General features: G+C 30.5%; 1 protein-coding gene across 1 annotated transcript in view; it reads right to left on the reverse strand.

Moving 5' to 3' along the window:
* Positions 1 to 793: 793 nt before the first annotated feature.
* LOC123657945 (microspherule protein 1) overlaps positions 794 to 26,005 on the reverse strand; it is a 38,554-nt gene continuing 13,342 nt past the window's right edge. The window contains exons 7-8 of the mRNA XM_045593459.1: positions 3,818 to 4,033; positions 794 to 917 (exon numbers count right to left, since the gene is read on the reverse strand). Of these exons, the coding sequence (XP_045449415.1) occupies positions 828 to 917; positions 3,818 to 4,033 (306 nt within the window). The 3' untranslated portion in view covers positions 794 to 827. The remainder of the gene's footprint in view (positions 918 to 3,817; positions 4,034 to 26,005) is intronic.

A 26,005-nucleotide genomic window follows, 5' to 3' on the forward strand; every position in this document is an offset into this window, starting at 1 on the left:
CTTTTAGTGCAAGAGTTGCCTTCATAGGTATAATTAGTTAGAACATAATTGTAAGTTTCAGAAATGTTTGTATGTTGAATACGACTGTTTTAATTTATATTAGATTTTATACTATTATTTATTATTTCATAAGGTGGGTATTCTTAATATTTAAGATAGTAAATAATTATTATGTGAAATGTACAAAGATATTGCTAACGTAATAAATGATGTTAATAGAAAAATATCAGATTTCTGTGTTTAGCAAATTAAACTTTTAATTTTAAGATTTTTTATTTTTTATTTGAGTTGTGTTTATCGAAAATATACATTGGCAGATAGTTATTCAAATCCGAACGACTGAATTAAGAATGTATTTATTGTAACAATGGATAATCTATGATTTGATTCAATCTTAGTATGTTTGTTACGCACCGTTTAGTGGACTGTTGAGTTTTCTGCACCCGTTGGGGATTTGTTATTGAATAAATATTTTAATGTGGTTAGAGCACCTTTAGTTAAGGGTTAACGGTTTTACCTAATTTTTAATTAATATTAAGTAATTGTTTGTCGTTTAATGTTAATGCATATCTTATTATGCCAGTAACGCACGTGATAGTGTTTCGTGATAGACATTATATTATCAACAACACTCGCTCCACATATACAACATAATATGGAATTATAGATGCGAGTGGTGTGCGAGGGTTTCGTTTTAACAATAAATTTAATAGAAATATTGTTTTCGAGTGGTACCTAGTTTTGAAAATTGTTTTAAAATTGACCAAATAAATGTGTTCTAAATAAAATTGCATTTCATTTGAATCGAATCCTTTATTAAATATTATTTATACAGGTATGTTCACTTTCACAGCTTCCTGACGAATCGCGCTGATCAAATCTTGATTTATTAAAAACACGAAGCGTAGTCCTGCGATCTGTGAATAATTGCAAATATTACACTTGATGGCACGATTTTATTTATGCTAGCTGCGTCTCGCGGTTTTATTTGCGTAATTTTCCCGTGGGTATGTCGGGATAAAAATGAGTGAGCTGTTCTGGATCTCTATGTATCTACAAACCAGGTTTTACGAGAAAAACTCGACGATCCATTCTCACAATTGTTTAACCGACTTTAAAGAAGGAGGTTCTCAACACGATTATATATCACAATTGTTTAACTGACTTTAAAGAAGGAGGTTCTCAACACGATTATATATTATTTATCGTTGTGTCGTCGTCGTGTATCGTTGTGCGAACCGTCAAAGAACGATTATATATTTTTTATGTTTTACCTCATAATTTTTTGTTGGGTTTACCGATTTTTAATGATTCTTTTTTAATCGAAATCTGATAGGTACGTGTCATATGATCTCGTTTAAATTTGATCGAAATCTGGCAAGTTCTTTTTGAGTTATCTTTAATAATAAGTATTTCTCGACAATTTTTTGTATACCTACGTTGTATTAACTTGTTGATGTAATTGAAGTCGGTTTTTTTTTCGTTTGCAAATAAACGCATATGTAATTGTATAATATATAGGATTCTACTATTATAATACAGTTCTCGTTAGAATTATCGTTTCCAATAGGTAAACAAACAATTTGTCATTATCGAAAAATAAAAAATAAAACTATGTTAACGCTTTCTAATGTATTGTTACTGTTTTTTTTTTAGTATTTTCATTTAGTGAATACAATTTTAACTAAAATAATCAATATTCTTAATTATAACTTTTATTAAAAACTAAATTGATTCTATTTTTTTTTTATAATTAGCGAATCCCCGGTTTTCCTTGAACATTAATACACAGCACACACATGAAACTTAAAGGAAAAATTAAAAACTACGCAATGTGCACATCTTATATTCTGATAAAAAACATTAAACTTTTACATTTATTTTTCACTCTTTTCAAAATCGACATAAACTACTAAATATATGCCCCTATCAGTTTTTTGTACTTAATAAAGGCCTGTTTCGCCGGTTTGTGGATAATGTTAAGAAATAGACTAAGCGTAAAAGGTAGAGTAGGCCATTAGCAACTTTTACATTCACAATAGCCAATAAAAATATGATCTAAATATAGAAGCAGTCGATGGTGAAAAAGAATAATTGTAATAAACCGGCAACCGGTAAAAAAAAATTGAATATAAGTGTGGTGTATTCGAAACGAAAACGCTGACACACACATTTTGACACGTATCTTAACATCTTATAATCAACTACTTAACTTCTAGTAAAAAAAAAAACAAGAATAATGGAATTGTAGCTCTGGCGGTTAAATTTTATGTTCCTACATTCTTATGGTTTAAGTTCAGTAAAATTTAATTGGTTAATCTAAATAAATAAATAATCGCTTCACACTAAACGGGATTTTCTCATGTGTAGGGGGTCCAAAAACACATACATTACACAAGCACAAAGGCCAAGACCGCGACAAACATCTATATGGCCGATACAAATGTCTGTCGTGAGCGGGGATCGAACCCGCGACCACCAGCGCAACAGCCAGTGCTTTGACCGCTGAAAATATCAATTGTGTTTGCTCGTAAACGAAAAAAAACGGACTTCAATTACATCGACAAGTAATAAAAGGTAAGTAGACGAAAAAATAGTCAAGTAAATAAGCGTTATCAAACATTACTCAAAAACTAGTCATCAGATCTCGATCAAATTCAAATGCGGCCACATGATACGCACCACCATTCGATTAAAAAAAATCATCAAATTCGGTCTATTAAGAACCTTGTCCTTTTTTGAAGTCAGTTAAAAAGTATATAAAAGGTAAATATTATGTTTTTTTTTTTTCTGTTCCAAATCAAATTTCACTTTTCGGAATTAAATGTTATCCTACTTATGTTATAAATTCGATAGTGTGTTACTCTTTCAGAACACTGAAATTTAGAACATATAGATAACCGTAGATCCGGAAAAACACATAGACTACTTTCATCGCGACATTCCCGGGATCAGAAATGAAACAACGAGGCCCAGATTCTAGTTCATAAGTTGCGACGAAGCAGGCTCTAATGGCCTGTTTCACCAGTTGTAGAGAACGCTATTTGACAGATGACGATATCCAAGAGACAAAAATTTTTGGTGTATTATTCTTTTCCACCATCGAATTCCACTATATTTCTGGCATATTTGTAGTCGCAATTGTGATTCTAAAAGTTGTAGTTTCTTAATTGAGGCAAAACAGATCCTAATGGCCTACTCTACTCCTGCTGTTAAGTCTAATCGTAACTTATTTGCTGGATAATCTTTATGTACAACTGGTGAAACGTAAGAGTTCGATGCTCCTGATATTCTCTGATAGCCATCTAAAGTACACAACAACTTCTGTGCAAGATAAATGTTATTAAATGTTGAACTAATGAAATTGAGCCTATGTATATATCTAGTACTTGAGAAATAAAAAAATGAATATAATATGTAGAAGGCTGATTAATTAGTGCTTATGCCGAATAATGGTCTACTAGTCACAACTATAAATACGGCTGGACATTTAGGAGGTAATTTTCGTGTTGTCATCTTAAATTTTCCTTTTTGTAACAAAATTTTTCATGTTTTTCTACCAAAGATTAGAGAAAATTCAATACTTTTTAAACCAAGTCTAATTAATTTAAATTCCTAAATATTTTTGAGTTATTTTAAGAAATAGCCTATCATTAAACGAGTTATTGCCAAAAGTTTTCGTAGGTGGAATTCTAGAAAAGTGAACATGACTACTTTTTAAAACTACTTTCCGAGTTATATACAACCGGTACATCTATAAGTACCTCACCATAGATATTATAGGCCGTGATAATTTTTACAACGCTGATAGTAATACCTCAATGACACTGTTGTGGTTGAGCTTCACTTTGTTCCCCTGCAGAACAGGTCGGCCGTCAACAAAAATCGGACGTTTGCCCTCCGATGACATAAAAAAGTCTCCGCTGTTTCGGAGACGAATGGTCGCTTGCTTCCTCGACACCTTTGCGGCCGGACCTTCCAAGCTCAGGTCCACGTCGATCGTGTGGTCTCTCGTGCTCCGACCGACGGCAATCTAATTAAAAATAAACTTAACACTATAATACATATATACTACCTAATACTTATTCAATATAAAACCTATTTCGTTAGTTGTTTATACAAATTTCTACTGAAAATAAAATATTTCGACAGCGCTCATGGTTGAAGACGCGAATACAATGCGTATGAACAGATGGTAATTACAATTGTTCATTGAAACGTAACGTTGAACCGAAGTGAATACGCGACAAATTCTTTTATCGGACGCATGCTACCCACAAGGTCGTGGAAAGATCACTGTACTGATATAACTATAATTGTACACATAGCTTGCGCTGCTGATAAAAATACAGTTACGTGTTTAACACAACAGTTTCTTTTTGTGCGAACAGTCGAAACCGTTACACGATCGCTAAATAAACAAAAATAATATAACAATACGTAAATACAGGATTTACGGGATATTAACATGTACAAAACACGCTAACAATGTATGAAAATATATAATTGTTAACGGAAACTCGTTACTGAAGGTATACGATATACGAACAATTCAAGATTTAAAATACTTAATTACTTAGGTATATCTACTAAATATTTATAGCTTTGTTGACGTTACGTTAAAACAATAATGTGGAATAATTAGGTACGTAAAAGTAATGACAATACACATTCCCAAGTAGTAATAAAAAATCACTGTCGATAAAATAGATATTTCAAAGTTAAATTAAATAATTATATTCTTAACCAATTTCCGTACATTACAAAAACAATAAGCGTAACTAAATCGTGGATAGATAAACAGAAAATTTTATAAAAGTATTCTCTTTCCGACGTTACTGTTAAATAACTTCTCATTTATAATTAGTTAGAACAAACAAGATAAATGTCGACGCACCAATGGCTCTGATAACGTTATCAGCAGATACGTGTAACTAGTTGTAGCGTTCATAATATCGCTTTGGTACACACACTCGCCGTACAACAATACGTTTTAAACCCATTCAATGCTACTACATAATTAAGATACTGCTAAACATTTTTTTAAGTATACACGACAAGGTTGCTGGAGGCGGATCATTTATCGTTTAGTGCTCCAGTACAGTAAATGTTTTAGTTCATTTTAAAATCAGCATGAAAATCTAAACAATTATTGGAAAATTGCAATAAAGAAGATGATTTTATGAAGGTTTTAGTATTTGGTGCTTAACAAAGTTTTGTTTGCAAAAGCATGGCTTAACGTTCAAGTGTTAAATTGATGTAATTTATTTATTTATTTTTATTGTTATATTCAAATTGGTGTCTATGTTATAAAAAAATGTTTAAAAGTGAGTGTTAACCTTTTCACGTTTTCTCGATTTAGATAAAGCTAGTCTTTACCAAATCTTTTCTTTTGTAAATTTATTAAAATTGCTTGATACAAAATATTTTTTATCCATATTAATTTAAATTTGAACATAGCATTTATTCTAATCACTTACTACCGTATGCCATTTTAAGAAATACGAGGAAATTGTGCGACGTGTGTATGCGGTTACGACAAAATATCTTACCGTGAAGACAGATAACTTAATTCTCTGTAAACTTCCTTGGTTTATAAAATGACAATTCAGAAAAAAAAAATAATATTAAATAAAATATATAAATATAATTTACATAAAGATACCGACAGAACTATAATTAAACTCGACTTATAACCGTATAGTCCGACTTTATTAACTTGTAAGCGTTTTTCCTATATATTTCTATTTCTGTCCTACTTCTTTTCCAATTAAAATTATTTTGTGAAAACTGTCATTCATGGTCTCTATCTTCTATTTTTTTATGTTGACATAAAATAAAATATATCTAGTGTCAGGATTTATAAACGTACATACATATAGCTGAGGTTTACAGCTGTCCGTAATATATTTGAAATTTATTTATCAGTAGCTGTGCCCGCGACGTTGTCGCGTGGGATTTAATAAAAAAATTATTGTTCATTTCACAGAGATATAAAATTAATAAATTTCTAAAATAAAATTAGCCTAAGTTACTCCTTATTACATCAGCTATCTGCCAGTGGAAGTCCCGTCAAAATCAGTTCAGACGTTTCAGAGATTAGCCAGAACAAACAGACAGACAAAAATTGTAAAAAATGTTATTTTGGTTTATGTACCGTACCGTATACATCCATATGCGTTCAGTAAAAAGCGGTTATTTTAATATTACAAACAGACTCCAATTTTATTTATTTGTATAGATGTATAGATATAGAAGATGTATAGAATTATAGATGTATAGATGTAACGACTTAGTACATACATATGTAGATTTTAATACTTATAGGTGCGGCTTGTTAACACTAAAATCAACATTAATTTGTTACTAACTAGACTTTAGCTTCTATACATACATAACTCGCAGAAGAAAGCCAGTAATTAGTCACTTCAGTCGAAGATGCTAGGATTTCTACAGCAACAACAAACTTAAAAATTATTAGAATAATATTATCTACTACCAAGATGGACTCACGTACTTAGGTACTTTATATGTTAAGATTATTTTAACGAATCTAAAGGCTACGTTTAACTGCATTTCGAACGCATGCCATCGAAAACATTGCATCTCAAAAAGTGAACAATTTGTTATCAACACAGTCATACATATTAAATGTAGAAATAGCTTCAACTTTTAACCCCCTGTTATCGAAAATTTTCAATACGGATATATATAACTTATTCAATTAATATATTGTTGATGTTATCATAAAATTAATGTGTTTGTTCAGCGCGTACGTCGTAATTTAATGCTTAAAATAAAACAGATGTACATACACAAATATTGAATTTATTACTGTTATACTTTTACATAATATTAGTATATGTTATATCAACCTCTGTTCTTTAAACATGCAATAACTATACGAAAAAATTACACTTAACATTTCTAAATGAATAAATTAAAGACGTAAAAATTAGATAATAATAACTTGACTATGAAAAATATCCGAAAATATCAAAATATATACCTCATGGGATTACAGGATCCCCTAAATCGAAGGATCAGCCTAAAATTCTTGTGATCGCTTGATTTTTTATCTTTAATGCTCGATTTGCAGTCCCTATCAACGGATGTGACTACATCGAGCTGCCAACGAATTAACCAATTTAAGACACGATTTTCCATCATTGATACATCTACAAGATATAACTGAGAGTATTCTTCTTATCGATGTAATTGTAGTCAATTTTTGTTTTTTTTTTTTGTGTGCGTATAAACATAATTATATTTATTAACGCTGACGCTCAAGTTCTCAACAGCAGAATCAATTCGATAGAATTTGGTGCGGCAGATAGTAAGACTTTACGTTTCTTACTTCGACTCTCATATAAAAATAGGAGTGTTACAACTGAAATATATATTAATACTCTTAAATAAAAAACGAAGAAAAACCGACTTCAATTATACCGAAGTAGGTAGACGAAAAAATAGTCAAGTAAATACGCATTATCAAATATTACTCCAAAAGTTGTGATCAGATCTCGATGAAATTTAAATGTGACCACATGATAAACATCAGCTTTCGATTAAATTAAATATCATTTAAAACGGTACACCCAGTAAAAATTTATGCGGATTTTCGAGTTTCCCTCGATTTCTCTGCGATCCCATCATCAGATCGTGGTTTCCTTATCATGGTACCAAACTAGGAATATCTCCTTTCCAACAAAAAAAGAATTATCAAAATCGGTTCATAAACGACGGAGTTATCCCCGAACATACATTATATATATATATATATATATATATATATATATATATATATATATATATATATACGGTCGAATTGAGTACTTTTTTTGAAGTCGGTTAATAAAATCAATGTTCAAGTATTGTTTTTTTTTTATTTGACTGTAAGTCCTTGTTAGCTAATTTGATAAAGGCTTTACTGATAAGTTTTTAAGTAAAAAGCAGCCAAAATAATGACTTCGTAACTTATGTAGCTATATTATATGTACGAATAATAAACATTTAATTCTAAGCCTCATTCTATGAAAGACTAAGTTATGCTAACAAGCCATAACTTGACAGTTATTTTGTCACACAACCTCAATTTTACAAAGCAACAATTTTACACACATTTTACCTACACACAGTTACCTAGTAACTGACATACACCAGGTTTCTCTCGCGAATTTGCCTACATTAAGATTCAATACTCAATAGATTGTTCTAGTTTAGTAACCAATGCAAATACACAATAACATTTTTAGCCTAAAACACAAGAAGTATATTATTCACAATTTATGCTCTTTAATATTATTATATGAATATAGTGAAGACATGTAACAGTTAATATAAAGCACCTACTTCTGTTTTGTATTTCAAGTCACATGTTTACATACCGTCGAAATATTTAAAACCTTCGAGGTTAATTTGTCCGAGATGTAGAAATTAACACAGGCATCATTCATAATAATTAGTACCTCTTGTTCCATAAATACAAATTGCAAAATGGTACATATATAGAAATATGCTTTAAAATAAAGAAGTTATGAGTCTTTATAATATATATATATATGTGTGTGTGTGTGTGTGTGTGTGTGTGTATTTTTAATATTATAATTAAAATTTTCGTTTAAGTTTCAAGTTTTTATCTTTTAAAATTAAAAAAGATTCTTTCTCACGGCTCACGAGCCAAAAATTTTAACAAAACAAAACAATCCCAGACGTTTTTACACAACCATGTTTAAATAATATAAGAATATGTAAATTTTAAAGAAAAATAAGCGTTGTTTTTTTAGTCATCGACAATGCAACCATAAGCTAACTTTTATATGTGTGTGAGTATGAGTATAATACAGCAATATATTATATTACTACCACACTTCAATAAAGAATATCGATTCTTAGAAGTACCGGGAGTCTCACGTCTCTACACCGCTGATTAAATATATTCTTAGGTCTTATTTCATGATATTTTAACTAATACGTAGCAGTGCCATCATAAGCGGTAACAACTGCGAAATATAGGTTCAATTGGACAGGCTAATGTAATTCTTTGGGCTCTCAGTAAAATCCTTTTTTGTGTATCATGATTAACACAAATCATCTCTTGTCATAGGAACCCAGACCGCTAAAGTGCATGTCCTACGTATTTGTTACTTTAGTTGATTAGTGTATGCGCAAAAATGCATTTTCGATCAAGTTCTGATATCTCACTGGTTATTTTTAATCAATAATTTTGAGTATAATATTTATACTAGCGCTTCAGCCTGTAATATCCCACTGTTGGACATAGGCCTCTTTCCCCATGTAGGAGAAGGATCAGAGCTTAATCCACCACGCTGCTCCAATGCGGGTTGGCGGATATATTTCCTACTATGAGTAACGATCGCTATCAGGTGTATATGATAACAACCGGGACCGACGGCTTAACGTGGTCTCCGAGGCACGGTGGGGAGACCCACAAGGACTGCACAAACACCCAGACCACGGCAAACACCTGTATGGCCAATACAAATGTTTGTCATGTGCGGGGATCGAACCCGCAACCGCCAGCACAACGGGTACAATCCATGGCTGTGACCGCTGCGCCAACGCGGCGTATAATATTTATACTAATCAGTTGTATATTCATAGATATTTCGCTGCAACAAAAAAACTTTTTGACGCAATTGAGAAATCGCCTAGTTACATGTAGTAAGAAATAAAATAAAACTACATTATCTTTTAAAACGAAAATCAAACACGCAGTACCTCAACATCACACAGTTGTATTTCAGGGTTATTTTAGATATAACGCCTGTATGTCATTACAAATAGAAAAATAAACGTTCTTCTTTCCTTTCTTTCACGAGCAAACAGAAGCCGCTGACTTTAGTATTGTCATAAATAACTATTTTCCTGTAATCTTTAATTATAATAATAATAACAACGTAATATCTGGATCTAGCGCACGAGATGGTCGACATGTGGTACATATATGAGGTCCGCTGAAATCATCCCTATCGTAACGTATCTGCCAACGGTTTGATCCCGGTTAGCCTCGCTCACCATCTGAGGCAACTGGGGATCCGGGACGGTTCGCTCGCAGCCAGGATGCAGGGGGCGGTGTTACTTGACTCGGCTAGAATTGTCCGCTGGTTTCTCAGCCTACAGCCCCAACCCCCGGCCGTTTGATCTCCCTGCCGGGTCGTATTCCTCTACGGTACCCGCTTATATTTACATATGTAAGTATATGTAAATTTATTATATTTTTATAATAGTATTTATTATATTATATGTATTTATTTTACATTAAGCGGTTGGAGTGACATCCAGTACAATAATAATAATAATAAATTTAATTCAAATTTACATCCATAACAATTGGTGGTTGTTACCAACCATTTTAAAAATTCAAAACTAATGTTAGTACGACACACTGTAACAAAATTTGGTCTTTAGCGAAGCTACGCCTACCGATACATGAGTAATATTGTATTAATAATTATTAATATCTACTATATACCTACTACAGTAAACAAAGTCATAAATGCACGTGTTACATTACCTCTGAATTGAAAATAAATAAATATATTGTACCTATTGCAATTTTCATTCAATCATACTTATTCTACTCTTAGCTTACCCACAACATTGTATGATTATACTATTGTATGTGGGTTCTTTCTTTCCAAACCATAAACTCGTGACTGAAGAATTATAATAAAATAGTAATTTACAAGTAGCGGATAGGCACAGCATCCGAGAATTAGTACTAACTTCATAATGGAAACAACGGTTAGCGCTGTTCGTCGTCAAGCACACTTAACGTAGGGCTGTTCTTTTGTGCGACTTTCCATGAACTGTCACCATTTTGTGAGATTGTAATTACATGGTCTGATGGCATTAATGTATGTATAAAAAAAAAAACTAACAAAACTGATTCTGATGGAGTATAATTTCTACGTTCAAAACTAAATTATTATACAAGCTGTTATTTCTAATTTCGCGATCTACGTTAAAATTAAAAATATATAAATATGACAGCCCTAAGTTATGTTGTACGAATTTTGTACTAATAAATATACCGATTTGAACATAAAGTCTTCTTACAGTTTAATATTGTAGCGTTAATACAATTTAATTGTAATGAAGTGATTTTATATAGAAATACAATTGTGAAATATTTACATTTACAAAGCGTTTACGTGTTAATTTGAGGAAAAAAGCCTTCCTCGGTATCCAACACTACAATAAATTTTTCAATTCGAACCAGTAGTTCCTGAGATTAGAGCGTTTAAACCAACAACTGAACAAACTTGTCAGCTTTATAATATTAGTATAGATTATAATCTTAGTATAGACAAGAATGTTTACAATCTTCCAAGAATTGTGTTTACAAACGAAAAAAAAAAAAACTTCAATTACATCGTAGGTAGACAAAAAAATAGTCAAGTTAATACGCGTGATCAACCATTAGTAGTTTAAAAGTAGTGATCAGATCTCAATCAAAGTGGGACAGTAAATGGGAGTACATGACAAAAATTAGCTTTCGAATAAAATAAGAATCATAAAAATCAGTATATCCAGTGAAAAATTATGCGGTAAAAAAAATATGTGGTGTCATGGGACACCAGGTAGGAACGAATTTCCTTCGGATAGTACAGAAGCAACACAATTTGAAAAAAAAAAATGTTGAATTTTATATATATTTTCTAGTCCTTGATTTTTTTTTTTATTATGATGATTGGTTTTTAATTAAGTACATAAAAGTATTTAGGAAATTTAGTATTTTAGAAAATAACAATTACTGTAAAATAAAATAAATCAAACAAAATAATAATAATAATTCAAACTATTAAGTGAAATAAAAAAACATATGTCTATTTATTTATTTATTTATATACTTTATTGTCCAACAATATGAACAGTTGTAACAAAAGGCGGACTTAATGCCTAGTGGCATTCTCTCTCAGTCAACCTTTAGGCCAAACAGAAAATATTACAGGCGGGAACATTAAAGTAGTAAACATATTTATTTATATATAAATACACTACGGACATATATAAACACACGCACGCACGCACGCACGCACGCACGCACGAACGCACGAACTCACGCACGCACGCACGCACGCACGCACGCACGCACGCACGCACGCACGCACGCACGCACGCACGCACGCACGCACGCACGCACGCACGCACGCCCTCCCGCCCGGCTGGATGAGGATTGCGGAAAACCGGGATGTCTGGCGCGAACTTGGAGAGGCCTATGTCCAACAGTGGACTGCGATTGGCTGAAGTGGTCATATAACTCAAAGAGTACTTGTTAGATCTCAATTAAATTGAAATGAGACCACATGACACACACCATCTTACCAATAAAAAAATATATCAAAATCGGTACCCCAAGTTAAAAGTTCTGAGTTAAAATACATTAATAAAATACAATCGAATTGAGAACCTCCTACCTCCTGTTTTGAAAGTGTTATAAAAGGTTTAAGTCTAGTCAAAAAGTTGAAAAACGTAATAAATAGAGATAAAGCTCCTAAAAATATGAACCATAGCTCATTCTATCCAGAATGACGTCTAGAAAAATGGATCGGAAAGATTTTCTAGCACACAATAAATTGCATGAGTTATTAAAAAAAATTTTAAGACAAGCTCCTTAAAGAGGAGGAAATTTCCAAGCCAAGTGAGTATTTAGTATTAATTTTAAAAAAATATATGGTTAATTCTAAAAACTTAAATGTATAAAAGTTGTAAAAAAGTTTTGTAGACTATTTTTCAACAAAAGGGCTATTGTTATTTAACAAAAAAATTCCTGACCTCCATCTTTATTGCAGATAATAAAAAATGTTTAATTAATTGCTGTATAAATTTTTCGCTTCTTGGGGCCTTTCTTATGCAGATGTCCGGTAAAGAGTACGACAAATAATTGTGTTTGCAGACAAACGAAAAAAACCGACTTCAATTACATCGACAAGTAATACAACGTAGATCGACGAAAAAATAGTCAAGTAACTACGCTTTATCAAAAATTACTCAAAAAGTAGTTATCAGATCTCGATAAAATTTAAATGTGACCACATGATGAACATCAGCTTTTCGTTACACCCAGTAAAAAGTTATTGCGGATTTTTGAGAGTTTCCCTCGATTTCTCTGGGATCCTATAATCAGATCCTGGTTTCCTTATCATGGTACTAAACTAGGCATATCCCCTTTCTAACAAAAAAAGAATTATCCATATCGGTATATCCAGTAGAAAGTTATGGTAGTTGGTATAATACAACGTAGGTCGACGAAAAAAGCGTCAAGTAAAAACGCATAGATATAACTCGAAAAGTAGTTGTTAGATCTCAAATAAATTCAAATGGGACCAATTGACACACACCTTTCAATTTGATTTGTCGAAATCGGTCCACCCGTTCAAAAGGTCTGATGTAACATAAATAAAAAAAATAGAGTCGAGTGAGAACCTCCTCCTTTTTTGGAAGTCGGTTAAAAAGGGGGAGGTAGATGAAAGGCTGACCTACAACATATTAAAAAATAACCTTATAATATCTTAATAATTAATACCTTTCTAAATTCTCAATAAAACAGGTAATTTATTGCTATAATAGGCAGTAGCAGTCTAGTACATTTTGTTTTCAGGACTGGAGACCAAAGTTGAGCAACTCAATTTTCAAAAAATAAAATACAAAGTATTATTTTTTTTTGTCGACGTTCCATAATTGTGTTTACCGAAAATAATATTTGAAATAATAAATCAACCGCTTGAGAGTATTTGACATAAAAATAAAAACAATATGTATTTTTTTTTTACGCACAGCAACAAAAATAGATTAGAAAATGTCTTTTCTCCAAAAAAGTACAAAAAAATTAATATCTTAAAAACGGCGAAACTTTTACCAAGATTTTTTTGTCGTACTCTACCAGACACCTGTATATAAAGCTATGCTAAGGATGTTAAAGTTTTAAATTGTGTATTTTGATTATAATATTTTTCTAAGTTTTCCTACCGGGCCTAGAAGTGTAACAAACATTTTAAAATATTATCAATATTATCTATAATATTTTTCCACATAATTATTTATACTAATCACTACTTTTGTAATTTTTTTTAAAAGATTATTATCGAGTATCAAAGTAGCTAATCTATAGCGCAATCATATAAGTATTAAAAATACTTATATATTAAAACAAACACTGTATCTAGAAGGGCCGGATTTGAGGAAGGGGTGTACGCTTTAACGTATTAGGCTACCCCGGAACAGCCCCAGAATCTATCACAAAAGAGGAAAGAAAAATCATTTCTTTCCCAGAAAATGAAATAAAATATACAAATTTTAATCGGTGAATACAACTTTACCGTCTTTATCTACTTTTTTTTAAACTTTACCATATTGTCCTTAAATATAAACATTTCCTTTTATTCAAAAAATAATTGAAGGCAATCGCTCCTGCGTTACCCCGGTACTTTCAGAATCCCTAATCTAGCCCTGGCATGGTACGTTTTATCATAATTAAGTGTAAACATTTTTTATTGAAATAGATAAGGTTTATTGCGATGAATAGGTAGGTACTTATCAAATTACATATATTTACAAAAATATTCCTACTGCGCAGACGCTGACACTGAAATCGTTTATGAGTAGGTACCTAACGATTGCTATCAGGTCTCTGTGATAACAACCGAAACCGACAGCTTAACGTGGTGTCCAAGGCACGGTGGTGAGACCCACATCATCCTTTATCATCACCTTAAGATACTATATGTAAATACGAGTAAATCCGTAAGAGGTCGTTTTTTTTTTCTTAAAAAATTATGTACCTAAATGCAATTTGCCATTATATCTGTTACAATGCAAGGACAAATGCTTTGATCTTTCCCATCAGAAAGCCAATATTTAAAGCATGCCACAATGCAATGTTTCTTATCAAAGTCATAAAACTTTTATATTACACGATTTCGACAATTTCGATTAGATGAAACATGCGCACTTGAAAATTTTACGGTAACCGGCGTAATAACAGAAAATTTCAATCTAAATATTTAAAACTTAAATACATTTTTACAGGCACTGAAAATGCAGAATATTTGCATAAAATTAATTCCTATAAAATAGTTAATTAAATTGAATGACTGAACATTTTAACGGTATATCAAACTGTTGATTGCCGGACATCGATATAGTTCACGTCTCAACATTCCATTACATTTAGTGCACCATGTTTTGAATACAGAAGCCAAACAATGACTGTGTACATGCATGTTGTATAAACAAGGGTTTCGAGTCGTAGAACATTGCAAGAATTCAGGTGGCAAATATGAATTCACGGTCAAAAGCAAACGACTGACTTCGCTTAATTATTAAGAGCCATTTCACAATTTTACGCTCTGCAAGTTTAGGTAAATTTGGTCGCATCGCGCGAGTCGTACGAGCCGCGCGATCTTTGTGCTAGTACGTATAGTGTGACAACCAAAAGACCATCGTGATCATTTTCTGATGTATAATAAAAATTATAACTATGGTATAAAATGTTTTTTACATAATTAATTTGTTAAAAATTTCAAGTATGTTATATAACAACAGTCGATAAATTTAAAATAAAATTAAAAAAATCACTTTTATGAAACAATTTTTTTAAATTGATTTAGTTTTTTCAGTTTACGAATGAATCTAATATTTACGATATGAATAAAAAAGCATTTAATGACATCGACACCGACAAACATATTAATTAACAAATAACAAGACAAACAGATTGAAATGCCTATTTGTATTGATAGTGTGAGAAAAGAAAATTAAATTATCCATTTGTTTACAGAAATTATCATTATATTATTTTACAGTCATTTAAATAATATGTGTATGTTATGTACGTAATATGTTTATTTTATTTATATTTTATTATGAAAGTATCAAATGCGTTTTATCCGCTATAACAACAGGCGCTTGGCGCGTGTGAGCGAAAGAGACGGCTGCGCAGAATTTAGCGTGGACCTTACCTCTAAGAGCGCTAGCGCTCGACTGATTTACCGAGCTTGATGCGTGGCAATATATACTATCTTTTTATTATTTAATATAAAATGTATTAAAAATAATTACATCTTTTAATTATTTTTTTTTTGTATTCCTTAATGATGTAAGTTTACTTTGATTAAGATAGTTCGTTAAAATTTCTTAGTTTTCTAAGAGAAATATCGCTTTTAAAATTGTACTTATTTGGAAAATATTCGTAACTTTAAATTTTTTTTATCGTTTAATAGAGATACAAATGGAATAAAAATCTATGATAGTGGACAACAAAATTATATTCCACATATTATGATATTTTTTTAAAATGGTTTCAACGTAGAGGTTATTGAAAAGTAGGACTTCAAAGTATACATTGCGACCGGTTACCCAGGGAGGAGGCTGATGAAAAGGTTAATAATTTTATACACATAATATAAATCAAAATTCTGATCTGACTATGGACTACAACAAAGGTTGCTCTATTATATTTCAAGAATATAAATTACATTATTGCATCCAACACTGAGATTAACGACGTCAAAATATTACAATTTCGCGGATTGTTACCGATTTTTGTGAAATGGCTCTTAAGTTCTAAATTAAATAACAAGTTTATATCTGGAACAATATTGTAAAGAGGAAATATTTGGTTTCTTGTTTGTTTGTAATGAATAAACTCAAAAACCATTTGAGTGAGGTTAGCGATAGTCATAATTGTGTTTGCTCGCAAACGAAAAAAAAACCGACTTCAATTACACAACATTACATCGACATTACATCGACGAGTAATATAACGTAGATCGACGAAAAAATAGTCAAGTAACTGCGCGTTGTCAAAGATTACTCAAAAAGTAGTTATTAGATCTTAATAAAATTTATATGTGACAAACATCAGCTTTTGATTAAATTAAAAATTATTAAAATCGGTACACCCAGTAAAAAGTTATTACGGATTTTCAAGAAGTTCCCTCGATTTCTCTGGGATCCCATCATCAGATCCTGGTTTCCTTATCATGGTACTAAACTTGGGATATCTTCTTTCGAACAAAAAAAGAATTATCAAAATCGGTACATCCAGTAGAAAGTTATGCGGTATAATACAACGTAGGTCGACGAAAAAAGCGTCAAGTAAAAACGCATTATTAGATATAGCTCGAAAAGTAGTTGTTAGATCTCAAATAAATTTAAATGGGACCAATTGGCACACACCACCATTCGATTAAAAGAAAATTTGTCGAAATCGCTCCACCCAGTCAAAAGTTCTGATGTAACATACATAAAAAAAAAAAAAAAATACAGTCGAATTGAGAACCTCCTCCTTTTTTGGAAGTCGGTTAAAAATAGCGTAACTCAAACCGGTAAAGCTAAGAGCATAAAGCTAGTTTTTAAATAAGTAGTTTAGTAGTAAGTTTTTAAGTCAGGGCAAAGGCCCTAATATTAAAGAATAAAACTAATAAATTTAAAGTTGTTATTTACTTATAAAGTGAAACATTAATTATGTGTGAATAAAACAATTTATTACGTTATGTAAATTTAATCCTTAAAGCACTGTTTTATGTATTTGTTGTTTTTTTTTTCTTATTATATTTATACATATACATACAGTACAATTATTTTATTTCGAAAACGACTGTAAAAGAACTGTAGAGATAAATAAAATAAAATAATAATACCTCTATACTTACCAGCTTTGGTTATTTTATTATTATTTGTTGTTTTATCAACACTCATTGTTCTAGCTAGTGTCAGGGTCACAAAAAATTCGTAAACATATTTTATATCCAACCTTATAAATGATTAATTCCTAATATATATCATTATGTAAAGAATCACACGATTATTCGTTTTATTCAATTTTATTTACATATCAATAACAACTGTAAAACAATATAAGATTACGTGGAATTATTTTTACATTTTGGACTGACAACAATGTGCCCAATTCTGAATTGAAATGAAATAAATGCAGCCCAAATCTGTGCTTAATATGTTTTTATGAACCGATTTTAATGAAAATTAGCACAATAATGAACCTGATAATGCTAAAGCTTAAAATATATAAACGAAAAGCAACTACAGTAGCAAAATCAAGGACCAACGAAAGTTGCATTGCAACAAATTCGCTCTTTAATATGTCTAACAAACTCGTGTAAAAACTTTGTGTTACGGTGTTTGTTATCGCGCTGCTCCGAAACGGTTCGCCGATTATTATTATATTTTTGTCTAAATTTGGTGATGAAGGTGATTTTCCCTATCCATATGGCAGAACTGAGTTGGTAGGGTCAATTAGACCCTTTATAGATTCTAGTTTAAGCAATCACGGTTAGGCATAGGCCGCTTTCTCCATGTAGGAGAAAGATTTCAGCAATCATTTTTTTATAGAAAAACAGATCTTTCTTTATAGCAACATTTTAACTTTACAAGCTTGAACTGTGTAAAAGTAGCTTTTGTTGCTTGTGTCGAATTAAATTTAAAATAATACGTCCTGTATGGCTAACTTATTTAAAATAACCTAGCCTAATAACCTAACGTAAATCATTGCCTAAATTATTCAAACTTAATTTAGAGTTAGCCCGAAACATTTTTTTTAATTATTATTTAACATTAAATAGGAATATTATAGCAATTGGAAATTTCGCTTCCTACAAGATGATAGAAATACGAGTAAAGTTTTATACAAAAATTCTGTTACGTATTATAAGAGCGAGACGCATGTAACTTCTTAGGGTTTGGTGTTAAATAAATAAATAAATAGAAACACGTATTCGAGTGTTTTCAAAATTTCAACACTAACGAAGAATAAAAGTTTAATGCAAACCCGCAAATAAAAGCAAGTCATCAAAACTTTGTTTGGACCTTTTTAGATGATTTTCATTGCAATAACCTTTTGATTGAGTTGAAAGACAATAATTGTTTGTTTGCAAACTAAAAAAAACCGACTTCAATTACATCGACAAGTAATACGAGTACAACATAGTAACACAAAAAAATAGTCAAGTTAATACGCGTTATCAAAGATTACTCAAAAAGTAGTAATCAGATCTTGATCAAATTTAAATATGATAACATGACAAGCATTAATTAGCTTTTGATCAAAGTAAAAAATCATCAAAATCGGTAAACTTATGAGGAAATGAAAAGTGAAATGAAAGTTACGATGTATACAACGTTGGTCGACGAAAAAGTAGGCAAGTAGTTGCTTCAGCCTGTAATATTCCACTACTGGGCATAAGCCTCTTTTCCCATGTAGGAGAAGGATCAGAGCTTAATCCACCACGCTACTCCAATGCAGGTTAGCGGATATATTCCCTAGTTTCTAGTAGGCAAGTAAATACGCATTATTAGATATAACTCGAAAAGTACTTGTCAGATTTCAATTAAATTTAAATGGAACCAAATGATACGCACCATTTTCCGATTAAAAAGAAATATCAAAATCGATCCACCAATTCAAAAGTTAATTTAAGGTAACATACATAAATAAACAATTGTGTTTGCTCGCAAACGAAAAAAAACCGAATTCAATTACATCGACAAGTAACACAACGTACGTAGACGAAAAAATTGTCAAATAAATACGCGTTATCAAAGATTACTCGAAAAGTAGTCATCAGATCTCGACAAGCATCAGCTTATCTTGAGGTCCCATTTCAATTTGAGTTTCGATTTAAACAATAATCATCAAAATTATTTATAAAGAATAAACTGCTACTCGAGTGGATAATACAGCTCACTAGGTTAAAGTAGATGTGGCCATGTAAAATCATTTGATCGATATTCACCGAAGTAGTTTTACTCGATATCTGATAGATGGCGTTGCAATAAAGTATGCAACTCTTATAAATACTCGTCATCAAAGATCACTCAAAAAGTACTTATTATAATTTGATAGAAGGCGTCATGACGAAGTATTGAACATGACCACGGGCACGTCCCCGCACCGTCATGTAAATACGCATCATCAAAGATTACTCAAAAAGTACTCATTATATCTTGATCATATTTAAATGGGACTACATGACAAGTATTAGCATTTGACTTATACAACAAACATCAAAATCGGTGCATCAAGTAAAAAGTTATAAGTTATTATTTATTTTATTTATTTATTTTGCATAAAAAAACTTAGAAATATAATATAAGTATATTAATAAATTTATACAACGTAGGGTGACGAAACAATAGTCAAGTAAATACGCATTATTAGATATAACTCAAAGATTACTTGTTAGATCGCAATCAAATTTAAATGGGACGACATGACACATACCACCTTTCGGTTAAAACAAAAATCATTGAAATTAGTTCACCCAGTCAAAAGTTCTGAGGTTAACATACATAAAAAAAATACACTTGGAAGTCGGTTAAAAAAATACAGTCGAATTGAGAACCTCCTCCTTTTTTGGATGTCAGTTAAAAACGTTATAGTCTAGTCAAAAAGTTCAAAAACGTGTTAAATAAAGCACCTAAAAATATGAGCCATACCTCATTCGATCCGGAATGACGTCTAGAAAAATATATCGGAAGAACTTTCTATCACACAAAAAATTGCAAGTGATTTTTTAATCGAAAGGATTAAAAAAAATAATCGAAAAAATAATCGAAAGGATTAAAAAAAAGTCATCAAAATCGGTCCACCCAGTCGTAAGTTCTGAAATAACATTAATAAAAAAAATACAATTGAATTGAGAACCTAATCCCGTTTTGTTTTTTGGAAGTCGATTAATAATAATCGATCAAATATCACAAAACTTAAGACACGTACACAATTTATTTAAAACGATATTTTTACTTCAAATCATTTTGCACAAGTTGAATAATTGTAAAGCTGTAAAAGTATGACATTGTTTAAAAACAGGTCACCGAGGAAGTAAACATGATGATATCGACAAAACACCTACCTCTTTAAAAATGAATGCCATCTGTGTTCCGAGTAATGTTTCTACTGTTATGAATAAAGGTTTTCTAAACAAATTATATAATCAAACAATCTATACATAAACTCGAGAACGGCTGCACTAATTCTAGTCGATTTTTCAATACTTTGTGGAAGATTTTTAAGGAATATGAAAAATTACGAAAATTTGTGTAGAAAATTTGAAAATTTCAAAAAAATGTCACAATTATAATGACTAATGTACTCGTAGTTACTTCATAATGTAATTAATTTCTTTTAATCATTCTTCCCTTTATATAGTGTTTTGTAAGCATAAAGGAAAGTACAAGTATTTCTGTTCAATTTAAAACTAAAAAATTTACTACGGTTAAACTAATTTGTAAATCATATTCTATTACAATACTGAACCTTCTTTATGCTAAAAGTCTACCGATTTTTTATACAAAATATATAAGTTTTCTGTGTCGTAGTCAATATATTATAATGACTATATATTCTAGTTGATTATAATTATTTTATAAAAACAGTGACTAGGATTTAAAAAATCTGCTAACTTATGTTGCACCTATAATTGTTTGGTTATATATTTTTAGCGACTTTTAGCAATAAATTAAATATAGGTCATAGAATACTATGAGTAGTAACAAAAGAGACTTTATAAGTAAAGCTAGGCAACATACACTCGCATTTATGCGACTTATAGACTAAAAAATCTCTCTACGAGTATTTACTATAATAATATACCTAATAAAACTGAAGATTTTTTTGTTTGAACACGCGAATATGTCTGTTGATAATATATTTCTTGTGAGATAGACTCTTAAATAGATAATTGTGTATATATACTCGTACAGGATACATATAATTATGAACAAAAAAAAAATTCAATGAAAAAATAATATTTAAAATATATATGTAGTTCCTATCTATAATAACAGTGTAATCCCTATTAGATAACTATCACTAAAATAAAAACATAACAATGGTGAACCTTCGTCCTTGATGCATGTTTGAACCATGACACACATCGAAGAATATTCCATTATCGATCCCTTCTAACATTGATTTCGACTTTCGTACATACCTACCTACACTGCACGTTTACTTTGAACATGCATCGTAAAAGTGCAGCCAAGAATTACGGGTTAGTCTATAGCCTAATTAAATCGAAGTATAAAAATAGAAATGTATCGAGTCTTGAACTAAATTGACGCGGTTTTGTATGTTACGACTTATAGATAAAATAACAATAAAAATGATTTATTTATTTGTAAAAAAAATATTATTCAGCAAGATAAAAATAAGAACAAACTTATTACTAAATATAGATATCGGTAATCAAAAAAATCGATATCTATTTTAAAAAATATTCTATACTCGTTTTAGAATAGCGAATAGCTTTGTGTAGGTTATTCACTTTTTATCATGGTGAAAACGTGAAAGTCGAATTTTAATTATACTCAACAGTCGATTGAAAACAAAAACTACATATATTATATAAAGTAATAAACTATTATAAATTAAAAATAAACCCTTTGAAATAAAACAATAAAAATATATACAAGAAAAACATTAAAATATTAATTTCTTTCATGTCACATTGTATTTTTTGATTAATGCTACTACAATGATATTTTTTTATAATTTCTAAAATAATATATATTTGTATTTTTATTTTAGAAATAAAAAACATTTACGAAATAATAAATTATCCATTGAAGTCATCAACGTTTGACGCGTAATAAGTAATTCATTTAATCATGATAGAGTAACAAGTATTGATGATGTTTACATTAAAATGTAATAAAATATTGGGCAATTTGTTCGAGTAGGTGTTAAGATATGCGACGTATACCTAATTTGTATCACATATATTCAAACTTCACTATTACCATGGAAACGCACACACAACACACTGACAATGACATAGAAACATACTTTGCTGTGTATTCGCTTATCATTTTAATCAAATTTAATAATTTTTAAATCTTCTCTTTTTACAAATGACACATACGATTATCGTTTCAAGGTATTTCGTGTCTTTTTCTTCTTTTCTACAGCCATCAGTATCTTTATGTTTTGTAGGGATAAAATCATAGTGTACATAAAACAACAATATTCATATATTATATGTATATCTTTTCAAATCTACATGCACATAACATACTTCAGTAAATGAACATGGAAGAATTGTCTATTAATAGAAGATTCGAACCTAAGTCGATTTTCACTGAGCTGATAATAGAATGAAACATACTTTATAATAAATTTAGTATATTAAATAATATATTAAAAATGAGTTACCTAAAAAATCCTGACTATTTTTAATTATTTAAAAAATATATATATTTAATTGATAATTGTGTTTGCTCGCAAACGAAAAAAAAACCGACTTCAATTACATCGAAGAGTAATACAACGTAGATCGACGAAAAAATAGTAATACTTTGTTCGTATTCCATATAACGCGACATTATAAAATTGTAGAATTATATAATGTTCTACTGTTATTTCTAACATTTTGTTAGCGATTGTAGGCAGAAATTTCATAAAAGGCCCGTCGTCGATTCGCGCGAAGCGCTGACATCGCTTATTACGGCGGGTTTTTTAGTTGAAGCGGATTTATATTGAATTACGGTTTATGTCTTTTTTATTAAAAATATGTAATGTTCATGTTTTCACACAGCTCCGATGCACGACTGGAGTTTACCCCTTCAGATCAACTGTCTAAATAGGCACAAAAAGGCTTACTAGTCTAAGAAATATATTATTACTATATCAAATTGTAAATAAATGAATGCAATAACGCCATCTATAGGAACCTAATTGCGTTATTAGAAAACGTCTGAACGCCATCTCTAACAAGGTCATTCGTTCAGTAGATTTTACTGTTCAATTTTTTCATTCCGGGGCCTTAAATGAAAATCGATTCTTAAGGAGAAAACTCCAAAAACAGTCAAGTAAATACGCCATATCAGATATAGCTCAAAAAGTTCGAGTCAAATCTCAATTATATTTAAATGGGACCACATGACAAGCACCACCTATCGATTAAAAAAAGAATCATCGATATCGGTCCACCCAGTAAAATAGTAATGAGGTTAATATAACGTTGGTCGACGTAAAATAGCCAAGTAAATACCCAGTATTAGCGATAACTCAAAAATTAAAAGCTCAAATATATTTATAACGAATAAACTGCTACTCTCTACTCTAGTGGAATATTGTAATTTGATCGATAGTGAACGAAGTAATTTCATAACATTTTGATAGATGGCGTTGTGGCAAAGTATTGAACATGACCACAGTCGTCTTAACATCGTCATGTAAATACGTGTCATCAAAGATTACTCAAAAATTGCTCATTATATCTCAATCATATTTAAAACGGACGACATGACAAGTATTAGCTTTTGATTTATACAAAAAAGATCAAAATCAGTGCACCCAGTAAAAAGATATAACGTATAATACAACGTAGGGTGACGAAAAAACCGTCAAGTAAATACGCAATATTAGATATAACTCACAAATTACGAATCAAATCTCAATTAAATTTGAATGGGACCACGTGACGAATAGTAGCTTTTAATTTATATAAGAAACGTCAAAATCGGTGCACCCAGTAAAAAGTTATGAGGTATAATACAACGTAAGGTGACGAAAATAATGTCAAGTAAATACGCGTTATCAAAGATTAATCAAAAAGTAGTTATCAGATCTCGATAAAATTTATATATGACCACATGATAAACATCAGCTTTCGATTAAAGTAAAAATTATCAAAATCGATACACCCAGGTAAAAAGTTATTGCGGATTTTCAAGAGTTTCTCTCGATTTCTCTGGGATCCCATCATCAGATCCTGGTTTCCTTATCATGGTACCAAACTAGGGATATCCCCTTTCCAACAAAAAAAGAATTATCAAAATCGGTACACCCAGTAGAAAGTTATGTGGTATAATACAACGGAGGTCGACGAAAAAAGCGTCAAGTAAAAACGCATTATTAGATATAATTCGAAAAGTAGTTGTTAGATCTCAAATAAATTTAAATGGGACCAATCGGCACACACCACCTTTCGATTAAAATAAAATTTGTCGAAATCGGTCTACCTGGTCAAAAGTTCTGATGTAACATACATAAAAAAAAAAAAAAAAAAAAAAAAAATACAGTCGAATTGAGAACCTCCTCCTTTTTTGGAAGTCGGTTAAAAAAACACAGTCGAATTGAGAACCTCCTCCTTTTTTGGAAGTAGGTTAAAAAACTTTAACCAAATTAATTTTTTCAGATAAACTCAGACCAATGACTAATCTTTATATTAAGGACGTTTTAAAGGTTAAAGTTTAAACCTTAATTTTTCCATTAATTATATTTTAATAATATTTTTAACTTGATCTTATTATTGTGTTTGAATTTTAGTTAAAACGCATTACTACAAAGTAGGTAATAACTAAACTTTAAGCCAAGGAACCTATTTGGTTGTGAACTGTCAAATGAAACATAAAATATAACTCTTAAATTATATAACCAAATCAATTAAAATGTACAAAGCATGCATTCGTATCATTACAGTGGTATTTTATACAATAACTGATTTTATCCAGATAATATAAATAAAAATAACCTTTATATTTTATTTTATAATTGCTTCTATTATAATTTGTGGAACCAAAATTTGACATAATATACTGTAATAATAATCACATCCGTTACAATTCATATAACGTAGTTAAGTCATCTTTTCTGAGGTAGCTTTTAGCTTTTATATATGTACAAATTAAAAAAGAATGTTTATGAATCAATGAAGGTCTTGTTCATACCTACCTACATAGCAGTTAAAATATGAATATGTTTTTTACGTGTTTATTGCAAGGCCATTTCAATTCCTGCTTGAATAGACTAAGTAATGACTAAATTTATTTATATTTTATTATAATCTTTTGTTTTCGTGTGCAATAAAGTATATTCTATTCTAAGTTTACTTACCTATATATATATATATATATATATATATATATATATATATATATATATATATATATATATATATATATATTTATGATCAAACTAGTGAAAAATTAATCTGACTACTGTAGAGACACACATACA

Source organism: Melitaea cinxia, chromosome 1, assembly GCF_905220565.1.
Source record: "Melitaea cinxia chromosome 1, ilMelCinx1.1, whole genome shotgun sequence".
Taxonomy (NCBI): domain Eukaryota; kingdom Metazoa; phylum Arthropoda; class Insecta; order Lepidoptera; family Nymphalidae; genus Melitaea; species Melitaea cinxia.